Source organism: Stenella coeruleoalba (genome assembly GCF_951394435.1).
Source record: "Stenella coeruleoalba genome assembly, chromosome: 1".
Taxonomy (NCBI): domain Eukaryota; kingdom Metazoa; phylum Chordata; class Mammalia; order Artiodactyla; family Delphinidae; genus Stenella; species Stenella coeruleoalba.
In genome coordinates this window covers 45,153,767-45,170,626 of record NC_137169.1, presented here as the reverse complement: position 1 = coordinate 45,170,626, position 16,860 = coordinate 45,153,767, and the positions used below count along the sequence as shown (strand labels likewise).

The following is a 16,860-nucleotide window of genomic DNA, read 5'->3' as shown; positions in this document are numbered from 1 at the left end:
TATAGTGGTCCCAAAGACAGGACTGAGCACATGAAAGTGGCATAGACTCCCCACTTCCCATGGTTGCCGTCACCATATCTTCCTGAGCACGGATGCCAGCAGTCGTGGTCTGTGGCTCTCAATGATGGACCATCCGTGTTGCATCATTCCGAGGGGTACGACTCGAGCGCGCTGCATCCGGGCCCTGGCGGAGTCCACCTTTGACTCTGCTTGCGGCTTAACTGTTTGTGTCAAGATAGTGCAGTTTTCATTTTTCACATTGTGAGTATCACGATCATGTTTTCTAAGAGCTCAGATAATGAAAATGAGAACGATGAGACCACCAGCACCAGCGTGACCCCGACACCTCCAAAAAAAAGGGGGGGGCTGAATGAATTTTAATGACAGGTGTGAGGACACATACAACTGGGTCAGGGAGGCAAATAACCAAACCAGAACATACCGGCAAGTGTGCTGAAAAGATGAGAAGGGATGTGGGTGGACAAAGGGCGGGAGAGCGCATTGTAGACAGAACTGCACAGTCTAGGACGAGATAGGCACATCCTTTTAAATCAATCAAAAGTTTTGTGCATCCTCCAAAGAGACCAGTGCTCAGTGCAAAACAGCGGCTGCCACGTTGGCCGGGGCATGAACACCGTTGGCCCTTGAATGAACACCGTCGCCATGTTGGTCCATGAACTGAGATGGCTCCACGAACAGAGAAGGTTACATTTCCTGACTCAGAGGCTGCAACTAAGTCCTGTGGGTGAACAGAAGGGGGAATTTTGATGACAAGTGTGTTGGTCCTTTACAGTGTGCAGCTGATTCTATTGCATCTTCGAGAAAATCAGGGAGCTTCCTTCAAAATATCACATGGTTCATCACACCGTGGCAACAGAAGTCTCCCCAGCTTTTAGGTACTTTGACTTGAAAACTGGAGCTTCAAATCATAATCTTGATTTCTACAAAGAAGATGTTAATGAAACTGCAGAAAACAAATAAAAGATTGTTATTCTCCTTGTCCAAATGCAAACCAGACTTCGCTCGTTTATCTGCATATTTGGCAGACAGTGCAGTTAATTTGGCAAGTTTCATTTAGTCTATAAACTTCTTACCTGCTAAATGCCCCACACACCTGGTCCCCGACACTGCTGTCAAGGGGGGAGATTTGCTTACCTTTGATAATCCAGCTTTCATAATGAAACGTTTAATTGTCAATTTGCTCAAAACGTGCAGAAGCACTCAGTGAGGTTTTTGAGTTTATAGAAATGGAGAGAGCCTTGGACACACGCCCACAGATGGCTGTTGCTGGCCACAGAGAAGATGTTAAAATGTCAGCCTGCTGTGATGCTCTTCTCTGATTTGGAAATACGATGAGATGAGAATGCAGAAAGGAATGACAGTAAAATAGAAATGTAGTTGCTGCTTCTCCAGAACCGTTTGATGATCTTTAAAGAGGCCATGAGGAACCTAGATGAGGCTGAGTGGCCGGCACTTGAGCTGTTCAGATTCGTAGGGGGTTGTGATAGAGCCTCGTAGAGCCAAAGTAATGGCTTACCTTTGGCAGTGAGGCTGCTTGAGGACTCAGAGTGTCACCGGTAAGGGCAGCCAAGTTAGAACTTTCCCAGTTTCTTTATTAAAACTGTAACTTATTTAGAATCCAACTTAGATCTCACAAGTTCAGATTACCTTTGTGCTTTAAAACCAGTTTCCCTAAGAGAGGTTTAATCGATAATGATATCCAGTGTGCTCAGAATGTTTAGAAATGATGGCCATCGTAGGCAGGCATAGCCCATCTGATGAGCTCCTAGATGAAAAAGGGCCTGACTGACAAGCAGCTGATCTTCCAAAACCCGCTTGTAGATACTAAGTGGTTGGACATCTTTGGAGAGCTGGAAGCGATTCCTACAGATCCAAAAACCTGAGCACGTAAGCAAAATCCTAAGCACTCCATGTGCAGACGTGGTTTTTTTGTTTTGTTTTTTTGGCTGCTTTGGGTCTTTGCTGCTGCGCGCGGGCTTTCTCTAGTTGGAGCAAGCGGGGGCTACTCTTCGTTGTGGTGCGCGGGCTTCTCCTTGCGGTGGCTCCTCTTGTTGCGCAGCATGGGCTCTAGGCGCACGGGCTTCAGTAGTTGTGGCTCGCGGGCTCTAGAGCGCAGGCTTGGTAGTTGTGGCGCACGGGCTTAGTTGCTCCGCGGCATGTGGGATCTTCCCGGGCGAGGGATTGAACCTGTGTCCCCTGCACTGGCAGGCGGATTCGTAACCACTGTGCCACCAGGGAAGTCCGTGCAGACGTGTTTGTGGAGAGGATAGTCTGGTGTTACCACGTTGGACTGACACCAGGGCTTGATAAGAGCAGAGCGGCACGTCGGTACATTTTCCATTTGACTCTGTATTCAGTTTTGCCACTACACGAAAGGAAAGAAGGATGCCCAAGAACCTGCAGGCAATTCAGGGAAGTATTAGTAGAAAAGCAAGCACCATTTGCCCTGTTGAACCCCTGAAAGCAAGACGGGTCCCCAGCAGCTCTAATGGACACCACCCCCGCCACAAAAAAAAAACGGCCAGGCTCTTGCTTTGGCCATGTCTTCTCACACTGGCATGGTCTGGTCCTGAAGCGTGGCCTCAGGAGGTGCCACGAGTGTTCCCATCAGTACACAGAGGATATAGGACTGAATGAACTTCCTTGAATGGATTATCCAAGACATCTACCCAATGAAAGAAACAATGCTAGCTTTTTGTACGTAAAACTTTTTTTTAAATCTTTAAAAAAAGCAGAGCAAAAATATCTTATTGTGATACAGGACAGAAAAAAGTGTCAGTTTTTAGAAACTAAATATAGGTAGTATCTGTTTAATCAGTCCTATTGTATTTAGGTTCTCTTTTGAAAAACTCTTAACGTGTGTGTTCAATAAATACACAGTAATACAGCCTACAACATTTAAATATCCAGTAAAGAGTTAAAATAATTTGCTGTGTCAGAACACAGAAATATTATAAAAGTGTTGTGTTTTTTCCACACGTCATTTGTTTAACTAGTCCTACTGTTGCCCCTGTTAACTAGTTCAGCTGTTCTTTAATTAATAGCATTTAAGTAACAGAAAAGTAAATAATACAGAATAAAGAAGTGGCGCTGGGACAACTGGATATCCACGTGCAGACAAATGAAGTTAGACTGCATCCTTACAACATACACAAAAATTAACTCAGTGTAGACCCTAGGCCTAAATGTCAGAGTTAAAACTATCAAACACTTAGAAGAAAATGTAGGAGTAAATCTTTGTGACCTGGGTTAGCAAAGCCTTCTTACCTACAACACCAGAAACACAAGGGAAAAAAGAAAAAAAGTAGCTGCACTAGACTTCATTAAAATTTAAAACTCAAGGGGCTTCCCTGGTGGCGCAGTGGTTGAGAGTCCGCCTGCCGATGCAGGGGACACAGGTTCATGCCCCGGTCCGGGAAGATCCCACATGCTGCGGAGCGGCTGGGCCCGTGAGCCATGGCCGCTGAGCCTGCGCGTCTGGAGCCTGTGCTCCGCAACGGGAGAGGCCACAACAGTGAGAGGCCCGCGTACCGCAAAAAAAAAAAAAAATTTAAAACTCGTGCTTCAAAGGACACTGTCAAGAAGGTAAAAAGACAGCCCATAGAAAATATTTGCAAGTCATATGTCTGGTAAGGGGCTTGAATCCAGGATATGTAAAGCACTCTTAAAACTCAATAATAAAAAAACAAACCAACTTAAAAATGGCCCAAGGGGACTTCCCTGGTGGTCCAGTGGTTAAGAATCCAACTTGCAATGCAGGGGATGCCAGTTTGATCCCTGGTTGAGGGACTAAGGTCCCACATGCCACGAGGCAACTAAGCCCACACACCACAACTACAGAGCCCGCATGCCGTGACTACAGAGCCCACGCACTCTGGACCCTGCGCCCCACAACTAGAGAGAAACCCACGTGCCACAACTAGAGAAAAGCCTGCGTACCACAACGAGAGAGAAGCCCACGCGCCACGACGGAAGATCCACATGCCGGAACTAAGACCCGACGCAGCCAAAAAATAAACTTAAAAGCAAATGGGCCAAGGATCTGAATGGACATTTCTCCAAAGATGTACAAATAGCCAATAAGCACATGAAAAGATGCTCAGCGTCAGTTATTAGGGAAAAGCAAATGAAAACTACAGTGAGCTATCACTTCACACCCACTAGGATGGCTAGAATCAGAAAGACATAGTGAGCGGTGTTGGCAAGGATGGGAAGAAATTGGAACCCTCACACATAGCTGGAGGGAACGTGGAACGTGAAGTGGTGCAGATGCTGTGGAAAACAGTCTGGCAGTTCTTCGAAAGGTTAAACAGTTACCCTGTGACCCTGCAATTCCACTCATAGGTATCTACCCCAGAGAAATGAAAGCATGTCCACACAATAATCGTACACAGATGTTCACAGGAACACTAGTCATAATAGCCAAAAAGTGGAAACAACCTAACTGCCCATTGACTGATGAATGGGTAATTAAATGTGGTATATACATACAATGGAATGTTACCTGGCCGTAAGAAGGAATGAAGTACGTGATACATGCAACAACATGGATGAACCTTGAAGGCATTTTGCTAAGTGAAAGAAGCCAGCCACAAAGGTCACATATAATTCTGTTTGTATGAAGTGTCTAGAATAGTTAAATCTGTAGAGACAGAATGAATTAATGGCTGAGCGGGCCGGGGGATTCAAGGGGGGCGGGGTGGGGAGTGACTGCTAATGGATGCAGGTCATGAAAACGTCCTAAAATTGATGGTGGTGGTGGTTGCACAACTCTATATATAAATACACTAACAACCACTGAATTGCATACGTTAAATGGGTCACTTGTATGGTATGTGAATTATATCTCAAGCTGTTAAAAAGATCAACAAAAATACACCTGACATGTTATTTAAGAGATGCCTGTTTTTAAATATATGTATGTTACAGTAATGACACATGTGCATAATTGTTTATTGTCACATTTCGGGATTCTTTTGCTCTGGTGTGACTGTGTCTGGGTTTGACTCCTTAAAAAGTTGGTCACCCTCATCCTTCTATCACTTGGGTTCATAAGCATGAAATTGGTTGCCAGATGGCAAAATGTGCCCCAAAGCCTGTGAGTGGCCCTGGGAGGCCACTGGGGAGGCAAGGATCCTGCACCCACGGGGTGTGTGAGTGGGAGGCGGAGTGAGGAAGCGGCTGGTGCCCCAGCCCCTCCCCTGCAGTCTCGTCACATCAGTTCCTGCTCCAGCCACTCCGTGCTGGCACCTGCTAGGCGGCCTCTTACTTGTGCTCAGGCAGGACCCCTGCTGAGAACAAGGCCATGGTCCATCTCTGCCTGCCCAGATTCTATCCCTCAATTATTTTGACGCTCTGCCTCCTCCTCCATGCAGCCTGTTCTGATTTCTCTGCCCTTTCCTCAGTGCCTCTTTCTGAAGTTGCAGCCGTGCTTTGTCTGCAGCTCTCTTTGGATCTCAGCATCCTGTGGGGAAGTTGGGTGTCCGTGGCTGTGCTCCTCCTTCAGACTGAGGCCCAGGTGTGACTCAGCTCTGTGTCCTTAGTGCCTGGCACAGGCCTCCATTCTGCCACTTCATCCCCTGTCCACCCTGGCATCCAGTCTGTATCCCTGGGCCTTGGCTCTCCAGACTGGGCTCAGCCATCCCTTGGTGGCCATGTGATGTGACCTCTGGCCTTTGGTTGCTGTTTTGCTGAGATCGGGGGGTTAGTTCCAGACAGATTTGAGAAGGCGGGTAGAGCAGATTACACGTCTGGTGTCTGGTCTGTCTGCGCCGTCAGTTCTGCTCATTAGTGAGCTCCCCCACACAGTCCCAGCAAGAGAGGTCCTGCCACCCACGCCCCAGCTCCCCACACATTTCTGAGGAAGAGCCTGGAGGAGGCTAGTGTGATGGTTCCAGGGCCAGGCTGCCCACGGTCCAGCCGCAGCTTCTCCATCTCTCCTACCTGGGAGATCGTGGGCAAAGCATGGTCCACTCTGTGCTTCAGTCTCCTCATCTGTAAAATGGGGAGGAAAAGCACAAATGTTTTTGTTTCTTGGCCTGGCAGTTGGTCACTCCGTCTGGGTGAGGTTCACTGGCGAGCCCCGCACGCTGCCCGAGGGATGGAAAGAGCCCGGGATGGGATCCAGCAGGCCTGGTTTGAGAGCTGTCTCTGGGTGGCCTTGGACCAGTCCCTCTCTCTCTCTGGGTTGGTTTCCTCCCGTGGTGCATAGGAGTGAGCGCCTCTGCCTTGCACAATTCCTAGGGCCGAGGGGAGGCACCAGCTCCGGCCTCCTGGTGTTAAATGCCTGAGTGTGTGAGAGTGGCCCCGCCAGAATGGAAGCTCCCTGGGGATGCAGCTGGGCATGGGAGCCCTGCGAGGGTTGCGGCCGAGCTGAGGGCCCGCTCAGCTGCCACGCTCTGTGCTTCTCCCACAGTTCCCGATGGGTCCAGGCTCGGACGGCCCGATGGGGGGCATGGGTGGCATGGAGCCACACCACATGAACGGCTCGTTAGGTGAGTCAGCGCCCTGACCTCGTCATGCTGCCCCCTGCCCGACCCTCCCGGGAAGCCTTCTCTGCCTTGGCTCCTGGCTCCCCTAGGCCGGGTCCCCACAGGAAGATCCCAAGAGGAAGATGTTGCCTAAGTAGAAGATTCTCTTTGCAGAGATGTTTGGGCTTGGGCGGAAGGGTTTGGAGGCCCCTGCACAGAAGGGTGGGCAAGAAACTGAACTGGATTCATTTTTCCTTTCAGGGTCAGGTGACATAGATGGACTTCCAAAAGTGAGTGTGTATTCCATGTCTCCTCCCTGACAGCACCACCCAGAAAGCCTTTCCCGCATCTGGGGGGCAGGTTGCTGGGGGCACGGGGGCTTACCTCCTCTGCTCTCTCTGCAGAATTCTCCTAACAACATAAGTGGCATTAGCAATCCTCCAGGCACCCCTCGAGACGACGGTGAGCTAGGAGGGAACTTCCTCCACTCCTTCCAGAACGACAATGTAAGTGTGCCTGCCACCACCCTCATTTCACCCCTGGGTCCTCACCGTATCCCCTGGGGCCTGGGGACTGTTGATTTAAGTTTCAGTCTCCTGACCAAGACCTGCCTGCTGGGCCAGTGTCCTGGCAGCTGTGTCGTGGGCCTTTCACCTCGGTTATTTTTCCACACAAAGTGCAGAGCCCTCACCTCCCCCACCCCCCTCCCCCACTGCCTGGCGCTGACCCCTGCTACCTGAGTCTGACCTTCCCGAAGCATCCACATGGAGGCGCAGCGCCTCCAGCAATGAAGAAGCTGACGTGGCTGGACGAGCCCTGGGCTCTGGCCCACTGGGTCTCTGTCCCAGTCTTATTTCCTCCTGTCCTGGGGAAGGAGTTTCACGCAACCAGTGACTTCCGGGGGTCTCGGTGCAGAGGAGCTGGCCGTCTCCTTTTTCACATTGGGCCTCTATTTACAGTGTCATCTGAAGAAACGATGTCATGGTTAAGCAGCTTTTGAGAACCCCAGGCCGGCTCCCACCCCAGGGCACCCTGTCTGTGCTCCGGCTCGTCAGACCCCGGTTCTCTGCAGTCTGTGGCCCCATGAGGGGACGGCAGGGGCCGCTGCTGCTTTGCTTGGAAAGAAGGGGTGATTTGGAGAGGGAAAGGGGCCAGGGGAGAGGAGTCAGGGACACAGGCTGGTGCCAAGAGGTGGCTCCTAAGTCCCGCCTGCTGGCCCCCTGCCCACCCAGTGCCACCATGGGTGTCTCAGGCCAGCCACCCCCAGTCCAGCTCTGTGCAGTCAGATCTCCACAGGGCTCTCCCACACCCTGGCCCTCATGACCCCCCTTCTCTGCTTCTCCCCTTCCAGTATTCTCCAAGCATGACGATGAGTGTGTGATCCCCCCTCCTCTTCTCTGAGACGCTGAGAGAGCCGGCATTGCAGGCGGGAAGGTGCCAGAAATTATGCAAGAAGAAGTGAGGTGTCATTACCCAGGAGCTGGGGGAGGGGCATCTCCTGCTCCCCCTCAACCCTCCCCCTCCCCTCCCCCAACCTTTCTCAATTTTAGTTTCATGCAATAAAAAGGCCGAACTTTTTATTCCATAAAACATGAAGGACAAAACTCAAAAATACATTTCAAGTCAATGACCAGAAAAATCCCACCCCTTGCCCTTTCCCAAAAGGACCTTTTATGTACATGACACATTTTTGTTGTTTTTTGTTGGGGGTTTTACCGTTGTTGGGATTTTTTTAATTTGTTTTCAGGGGGGTTTTTTGGGGGAAAAATTTTTAAAAATGGAAGCTTCTAGCAAGCCCCCCCCACCCCAATCAACCTCTTTGCTTTCTTCTTTAAAAAAAAAAAAAGGACAAAAAAAAGCAAAAAATGAAAAACAAAAAACAAAAACCCAAGCCCTGTTGTCTGTCTGTACCCAAGCCCTTCCACCAGGAAAGCTAGTCTAGGTGTGAGATCTCACCTGTCTTTGTAGCCATCTAAAAATAATAATAATAATTATAATAAACTGGGCAGTTTACAATCGGTGGTTTCTTTCAAACGGCCTTTTTGGGAAAGAAAAAAGGAGTCACCCTTTTCCACTTGGGGTTTTTGGTTTGTGCTGACGGGCAAGGGAAGGGCAGGAACCTGTCTTGTTTCTGCTTGGTCTCCTGGCGAGGTGGCGACAGCAGCTGCACAGCTTCGACCCCAGACCCCCTCCCCCGTTACGTGGCCGGAGGGGCCAGACCACCGACCGCTTTCAGGATCCCGCCCCAGCGGAGCTGTGCTGCGACCCAGTGGCATGCACTGTGTTCCCAGGACTGCTTCCTCTCTCTTCTGGACCTCTCCCCGCCCAGCATCCCGCCCTCCAGCCCCCTCCTCAGCCCCCACCCCAGTCTTCCCAGTGAGAATCCTGCCAGCGGGGTGGTGGCCTGGAGCGGAGTGGGGGAGGCCGCCCCGACAGGATGGCTATGACCTGGGACATGGAAACTGTGACCTCCGCGTTCTCATTCCTCGAATCGTCGTCCTCCTGTGTGCGGGCAGTGGAGGGCTGGAGTTTGGGTTTTCTTTTTTTTTCCCCTCTTGATTCTTCTTTTTCAAAAATGGGATATTGACCAGAATTGCTCTGTGTGCGCTTGGAACTGGACAGAGAGACTTTGGAATAGCTGTGGGGGGCAGGGGGGACGCCAGCAACCAAACAGATGTGCTGTTTCCGGTCCTGTTTTTATTTTCAAAAACCAACAAATGCAACAGTGGAGCCTGTCCCCTCCCAGGAGGGGTGACTTGTGGCCTCCCTCACCTCACCACCCCCCATCGAAACCTCTGTGTCTTGCCCTGAAGACACCAGAATTCTTTGTACATTTACACCCCTCCTCCTCCTCCTCCCCCCCTGTAGCTGGTCTTTGTTTTCGTCCCTCCCTTTCTGATCCATGTATATCATATTATGTGAGATATCATCTGCCTGAAAAAAGACCTTGTGCGGATTATTGGGAACATTGTAGCTGTTTCTGTGTTTTTTCTTACCTTGTAGTCTGGTTCTGAATTAAGAGAGGAAAAAAAAGTAATTATGATACATTGTAGTTTGTGTACGATATATGTTGATAACGTTTTATTAAAGGGACATCTTTTTTCCGCAGCCCTTCCTGGCATGTTTGGGGGGAACGTGGGTTGGAGTTCATTATACTGATTACAAAATGCCAGGCAACTGGTTGGGCAGAATTTTTGTTCCTGGTGCAGGGCAAGATTTTGGTTTGTGCTGTTTCAGGAGTCGGCCTTCTTTTCCTGGGCATGTTAATCTTCTGTGGAGAGTTGGGGAAGATGGTTGGGAGGACATTGTCTCACTTCAAATATTCGGGGACATTCTAAAAGGCAGTGCGGTTTCTCATCTCACAAACGCATTCTGGTTTGCCAGAGTATATTTTTCTGGATAAGGTTCCCGGTGTGCTGTTTTCAGTGGAGAGTCAGCATCGGCTAGGCTGGCCCCATGGGCTGCAGCCATGCCCTGCTTTCTCCCTTCAGGTAGAATTTGCTTCACAGGTCCTAGGGTGCCGGGCCACAGGGGCATTGAGTTTTATTTTTTCACCTCCAAGGCAACAGGGAGCCCTTGAAAGATTTGGAGAGTGGCACAGTTTGACTTGAATGTTTGAAAACGGTGCAGGCCACATCCTGGAAGATGGTTGGGTGGGGCTGGACAGATTTGGGGAGACCCAGTCCCAGCTGCTGTCTAGGCAAGAACTACTGCAAGCCCACCAAGTCAGCAGCTGTGGATGCTGATTTGAACAACATTTAGAAAGTAGAACTTTCTGCCTCCCTGGAGCTCTGGGGCCAGGCCCGCAGCAGGAGGGGAGGGAAACACACGATGTCTGAGCAAAGTGTGGCTTTAGCCCGCCTTTACGAAGTCTGAAGGGACCAGTTTCAGATCCTGCAGGATCTGTGTGGCCCTGAGCAAGTTAGTTAGTTCATAACCTCTGTCCTCAGTTTCCTCATCTATAAAATGGGGATAATGGTTTACCTGTCATGTGGTGGTTGTGAGGATAAGTTGACATTTGTAAAGTGTTTAGAACAGTGCCTTTTAAGTAGTAAGAGCAGCAGTGTTAGCTGTTGGTGGTACTACTCTTTTGGAGAGCATCTAAATGGGTATGAGGAGTAGCTGGGAGGGCCTAGAAAATTCCATTTGTCCTTCCGTCCTCATCGGGGAATAAGGCTTCCTAGGCTCTTCCTCAGCACAGACGTCTTTGAACTACTGGGAAAACATCACTGTTGGACAGATGAGGAGACGCAGGCTGTTACTGACCTGCACTGACAGTCCTGAAGAGGTGTTTCTTCACCAGCACTGAGCATCTGCCACGTGCCAGCCCCAGTGCTGAGCAAAGAAGGTGGAGATGACGGGCAAGCACCCACTCCATACCCTCGCTGCCCTTGTGCTCCCCAGAGCAGGCCTCAGGCGCAGGTGGGAGCAGTGGCCTGGAGAAGGGAGCCCAGGTCACAGGGGCCCCTGCAGAGAGGAAGGAAAGGGCCCCCAGCCTGTAATGAGAGCCTGCTGTGTGCCTCACTGCCCACCTCTGCTGGGCGCGGGGTTCGAACACCAGGCACCCTAACACACCCCTCAGCCTGTGATTCCCCCCAGCACCCCCAGAGTTGCCTTTGCCACACTCATGGCCCTGATGAGGGCTGGTTTGGGGTTGGCCTTCTCAGCAAGAGGTCTTTGAGGAGAGGACAGGCTCCTGTTCCCCCCAGTGTTTTCACCACCCTGCCCTGTCCAGGCCTGACTGAGAGCAGGGCCGGGCCAGATCCAGGTTCTGCAGCCAGGATGAGGGTCTCGGAGTGAGAGGCAGAAGGTGGGTGTCATTCCTATGCTTTCACAGAGGAGGGCTTTAGCCCATCACTGAAACCTGGGCAGGAGTGGACAAGCCAGGCCAAAGGCCCCAGCTCAGCAGCTGCTTTCCTACTACTCATCACTACCCACAAGTGCCTAATTCTAGAGGCCAGCCAGCCTGGGGGTCAAAGTGAGGGCCCTGTCCTTCCTGGCTGGGCACCCCTCCCTGGATCCAGAAAAGGAGAGCCTTGAGGCAAACTAGCTGATGCCGGCAGGGCCTGCCTGGGGCAGGGGACAGGTGTGTGTGGAGGGGGCTTGGAAGGGGTGGGTCAGCAACTACCAAGGCACAGAGCCAGAGCAGGACTCCAGTTTGGGCTCAGCTGGGGCCATTCAGCCTGATGCCCTGGGTGACCCTGGGTAATCTCTGACTCCCAGCCTCTGCTGTCCCTTGAGGATTCCACAGACTCCAGGGGCCTGAGCCCAGAGTACATCCCAGGCTTCTGTGAGGGCTCTGCCCTGAACTGAGTGGAGCTGGAGCTTCCCTGGGCTCACTGGGCGGGAGCGCTGGAAACAGAAGACCAGACCAGGCGACGGGGTGCTGAAAGAGGGTCCATCCTGCCCTGTGCTGGCACTCTCCTCTCCATTCGCAGGTGTCTATGGAGCCCCAGTCTTTGGCATCTGTTACCTGGACATTCAGCTACCAGCTTGGTTTCCTGCCTCCATCTCAGCCCTTCCAATCCCACAAAGATCTAACTCACTCACTCACTCCTGAGCATCCTTAAACTCTTCCATCCATCCCTTCACATATTTATGGGGCGCCTGTTACATGCCAGGACTGTCCTAACACTAGGGATACAGCGGGGAACAAAACGGCTGTGGGAGGCTGGCGATGCCCGTCACCGAGGTGAGGGGGGCTGCGGGAAGAGCAGGTTGAGGTGACACTTGTTCAACATCCAGGTAAAGAAGTCAAGCAGGCAGGTCCCGGCTAGAGACATGGGGAGTTGTTGGCCTTCAGATGCTCTTGAAAGCCATGAGACTGAGCTCATCTGCAGAGTGAACGGAGAAGGGCCCAGGGCCCTGGGAAACAGGAAGAACTAGCAAAGGAGGCAGTGAGGAGAGTGAGGTGCCCGGATACCACGGGAAGAAAGCTGCAGAGAGGAGAGTGCCGCACACGGCCTGGGATCCGGGGCGCGCTCCTCGCCTCATTCAGGCCCTGCGGGCCTCTCCTGCTCGTTCTCAACCCTCAGCACTGCATGCTCCAGTGATGCGGAACTCCTTAGGGATCGCTGCCCACTGGGGCCTTTGTTCCTGCTCTTCCCTCTCGGCACGCCTGTCCTACTTGCCCTTTAGAACCCAGCTTACGTGGGCCGCCTTTCTGGAAGCCTTGTAGGCTGAGGTGAAGGCTTTCTTTGAGCCCCCACGACCCCTATGCTGTAATGGTTCAACGTCTGCCTCCCCCATCAGACTGGGAGTTCCTCGAAGCCTGGGACCATGCCTGAGTGTTTGTCCCCAGAGTGAGTGACCCAGCACGAGGCCTGGCACCCAGTAGGTGTTCAGGGAGTGTTCACAGAGTGAGTGGATGCCTGCTGAGTACAGTCACTTCTGCACTCCTCCCCACTGCATGCTGTCACCTGTGGGGAGGTACTCAGGTGTGGGGAAAGAGGTGGCCTTTATGGCTTCAGCAGATCCAAAGGAGACTGACTACTCTGTCACTGCCCACCCGCCAGCTGGGAACTCCTGGAGGACCATGTCTCATTCTGTATCTCTGGCTCCCAGCACAAGGCCTGGCACACACTAGGGACTTATAAAAGGAGCTGAATTGCTGGATCCCCTAGAGGTCTGTAGTGGGGAACCTCAGGGCTCAGTCCCCAATTCTAGCCTATTCTTGGATTCCATCAGCCCAGCTGAGGATGAGGAGACAGATGTGTTTTGTGGGGTGGGTGACAGAAAGCTGGGCGGGGCTAGCTGCTCCTGACAGGCTAGACTCTTGCCCGGGGCAACAAGCCCGCCCCCTGGATACAGGCTGTGGGTTTGAGGAGACATGGCCAGGTCATCTGGCATGGGATAGACTGAGGATCTCAGGTGGCAGCAGCCAAAGCAGTGTCCAGAACAGGGGAGAGGCTGGCCTCACTCCACCCTGCCATCCTCAGCCCAGCTGAAGCACTGGGTCCCTGCTCTGTGATACAGCCTGGAGCAGGTGGCTGAGGTACGCTGTGGATTGAGAAACGGCTTAGAGGCTCAGTGGGAGGTAGACACTGGGCTATTTGGCTTTGAGGCCTATTATTCCCAGCTTCAAATCTCCCCTGGCTCAGAAAGCAGATGGGGTGTGAGGCCCCAGCAGTCAGAGCTGGGACCCCGGAACTGAAGCTAAAGGAGGACATTCCTCCCGAGTGCGAGAATGCTTAGCAGCCACAGTGAGAGGCTGCTTCGAGAGGTAATAAGTTCCGCATCGCTGGAAGTGTGCGAGCCAGTGGGGAGGGGAAGAAGAGGGGGCTACCTGTGTTGGGCAAGGGGGCGTTGGTTTCCGGGCTCTCAGGTGGAGGGCAGAGGGAAAGATAAACAAACCCCTTCTCAGGAGCAGAAATGGGGTCAGAACCAGCTCACTCTGACTTCTAAGTCCCTCCCAGCTTTTCAGCTGTTCCATGACCTCTACGAGAGATCTCCATAGACTCTGCTGATGTGACTCGTATCCCTTCTGCCGAAGACCACCCCAGGCCCGGTTCTGCGAGCTCTGCAGAGAAGGGCGGGCTGGCGGTTGCAGGCTGGGTTCGGGGTGGGGTTCTGGTGGCAGAGCCAGTGCTCCAGCAGGGCCTCCCTGCCTCCTCGCTACTCCACAAACACACCAACCGCACGCCCATCTCAGAGCGGTCGCGTTTTCCCCAGCGCCTTCCCAGCCTGCCCCACACTTCGTTCAGCCTCTACTCAAACACTACCTTCTCACAGAGGCCTCACCCTGTGAGGTAAGGGCCAACACACCCCGTCCCCAGCTGCTGGTGGCTCGGTGTCCCTTCCTGGGTGCTGCCCTGGTCCCCAGGGGACTGCCTCACCCAAGGTTTCACCTCCTCCCAGGCGGTGGCCAGTGGCCAATGGCTGACGTGGGACCACTTGGCCTCGATTTGGGATGGCTCTGAAGGGCCACCCGGTACTGAGCTCTCTAGAGGACCCGCGGGGGTCTCAGCTCCCCCTGCCCAGTCACGCCCTCCTCCCTTGCTCATGGGTCTCTGGGGAGTGTGCCCCAGTAAGCCTGCCGCCACAACTCTCCGTCTCAGAGTCTTGCCTTCGGATCCTCTGACATACCTTCCTTTCTGCACCGTCTCCCCACGTTGGAATGTAAACTCCATGACAGTAGGGACCTTGTTTTGCTCCATGCTCTCTACCTGGGGCCTTGCCTCATGCCTAACCCATACTAGATGCTCACAGACACCCGTGGAACGAACCAAGTGGCTGAGAGCTTATCATCCTGAGCTGAGGAGTGGACACTGGGATTCTCTGCAGGTTCCCAGACATCTCTGGGGAGAGAGTCCCTATAACAGGGTGGTCTTCCAGCAGCCAAGCAGGTAGGCCCCATAAGTCACAGTGATTTGTGTATTCATGTTAAAGGGAAGATGGTATGAGACACCCAGGTCACATACACACTTTAAGGGACTTTGTCCCGCCACAAAAGAGGAAGCAGGGAGATGCTGTCTAAAGCCTGAGGTGACCCTGGCCTGCTCCTACGCCAGTCTCAGGCCTGCTGCTGAAGGACAGAGCCCAGCAAGTCACAGAGCCTCTGGCGAGCACCTGCCCTACATCCAGCCTGAGTCAGCCTTGGGAGAGGACAGAGACGGCCTAAAGGGCCCCCCGAAGTAATCCCACCTTTTCACGGAGCTTCTGAAAACCTCTAGACCCATCTACTTGAAACCTCCTGGTCAAATGCAGCCTGTTAATCCCAAAGTAGGGAAAACCTGAAAGGGAGGTGCTTTATTCCCACTCTGCAGATGAGGAAACTCAGGATCTGAGTGGAAGGTAGAATATAGGAGACTCTTGGAAATGGCGTTCCCCAGTCCACTGATGCCTGCCAGAAATGAATTGAGCTTTCTAATGGATCAACATGACACTTAAATACATGACCAAATGAGAGCACGTTCACACGTGCTCATAATGCCAGTGTCAAAATTTTGGTTCCAAATGCCTGTTGCTTAAAAGTCCAAGTCCCTATAGGGCGACTTTTATACTAATAGTGGGACATCCCCGTCCACCCTCCTCACACAGTCCTCCTGCTTCCTTCTCCCAGACTGGCTCTGACTAGGTGAGTACTCTGTTCTCAAGTCTAAGGCCAAATAGGGCCTGAAAATCATCCTGTATTTCCTCCCTCCCTGTGTTTAACGAGGAAGGTAAGAGGGTGGGGAGGATGAGGTAGGTGGGCGTTTGGGATTTGGGGAGGTAGGCACAACTCTATGGAGGAAGCAGCTGTCATCACATATGAACTTCCCAGTTCTTCACAATACACCACGTGGTGTCTGAGCCGCAGTCTCCTCACCTGCATGGGGAGGATAGAAACGCCAGTCCTGCCTGCCTCACTTTGCAGACCAGCTGCAAGGTGCTTGAAGGGAGAGAGCGGAGGGTGCCAAGCTCCACAGCTTAGCTGCAAGGTCCAAGAGGACAGACGAAGGCCAACCACTAGGGCTGTCCTCACTCCAGGGGCTGGGATGAGCACCCAGGCCTGCCCTGTAACACTGGCACCCTATCAGGGCAGTTCTCAAGCTGCAAGGTCACCTGCTGACGGCCCACTTACTTGCAGCCTCTGACCCACACGCTCAAGACCCAGGCTGGCTTCGCCCTCTCACTCCCCATTCTCCCACCAGTAGCAAGGGGGCTTCCGCCCCCTCAGCCTGGCTTCAAGCCACCACCACCACTCACCCGAGAATGACCGCAGTGGCCTCCAGCTCTACTCGGTACAGTCGCCCTGCCAACTCGCCCTCCACACGCCCACAGAGTGTTCTTTAAAAAAATCCCTTTGACTCAGCAATTCTGCTTAGGAATTTATCCAATGGCTGCGCTGGCAGAAGTACTCTAAGATACGTGAACAAGGATGCTCGCTGCAGCATTATTTGTAATAGCTAACAACTAGAAATAACTCGAATGTCCATCGACAGGTATTAATGCAGCTGCTCAAAAAAACAATATAGCTCATATGTGCTGATGGGGCAAGATCCTGCGATGCCAAGGTATTAGGTGGAAAAAGGAAGGTGCAGAATGGTCTATAAATAGGATGACACTAAGCAATGTACATATATACATCCTTATTATACATATACATTTTAATGGCGCTACACGAGAAACTCTAAGCTGTGATTACCCTTGGGGAAAAGGACCAGAGTTGCCTTGGGTGGGGGACAAATTTTATCTGGGGAAGCCTGAAGCGCCAGCATTCAAGGCCCTTGAGAGCTGCCCCTCCAGCCTCACCCCCACCCTCCCTGCGCTCCCCATTTCCAACCACTCCCCAGTGCTCCAGGATCTTTCTCGCCCCCCTGCTTTTGCACACCCGCCGCCTTCCCCAGTAACCCCTTCACACACACCACCACCAGCCCAATCTGTCCTT

General features: G+C 52.4%; 1 protein-coding gene across 8 annotated transcripts in view; it reads left to right on the top strand.

Moving 5' to 3' along the window:
* The window catches only part of SSBP3 (single stranded DNA binding protein 3), a 163,378-nt gene extending 154,871 nt beyond the window's left edge, over positions 1-8,507 (top strand). For all 8 annotated transcript variants that reach the window (XM_079921445.1, XM_079921444.1, XM_079921447.1 and 5 more), the window contains 4 exons: positions 6,437-6,515; positions 6,753-6,781; positions 6,896-6,997; positions 7,843-8,507. In XM_079921445.1, the coding sequence (XP_079777571.1) occupies positions 6,437-6,515; positions 6,753-6,781; positions 6,896-6,997; positions 7,843-7,872 (240 nt within the window). In that variant the 3' untranslated portion in view covers positions 7,873-8,507. The remainder of the gene's footprint in view (positions 1-6,436; positions 6,516-6,752; positions 6,782-6,895; positions 6,998-7,842) is intronic.
* The last annotated feature ends 8,353 nt before the right edge of the window (positions 8,508-16,860 follow it).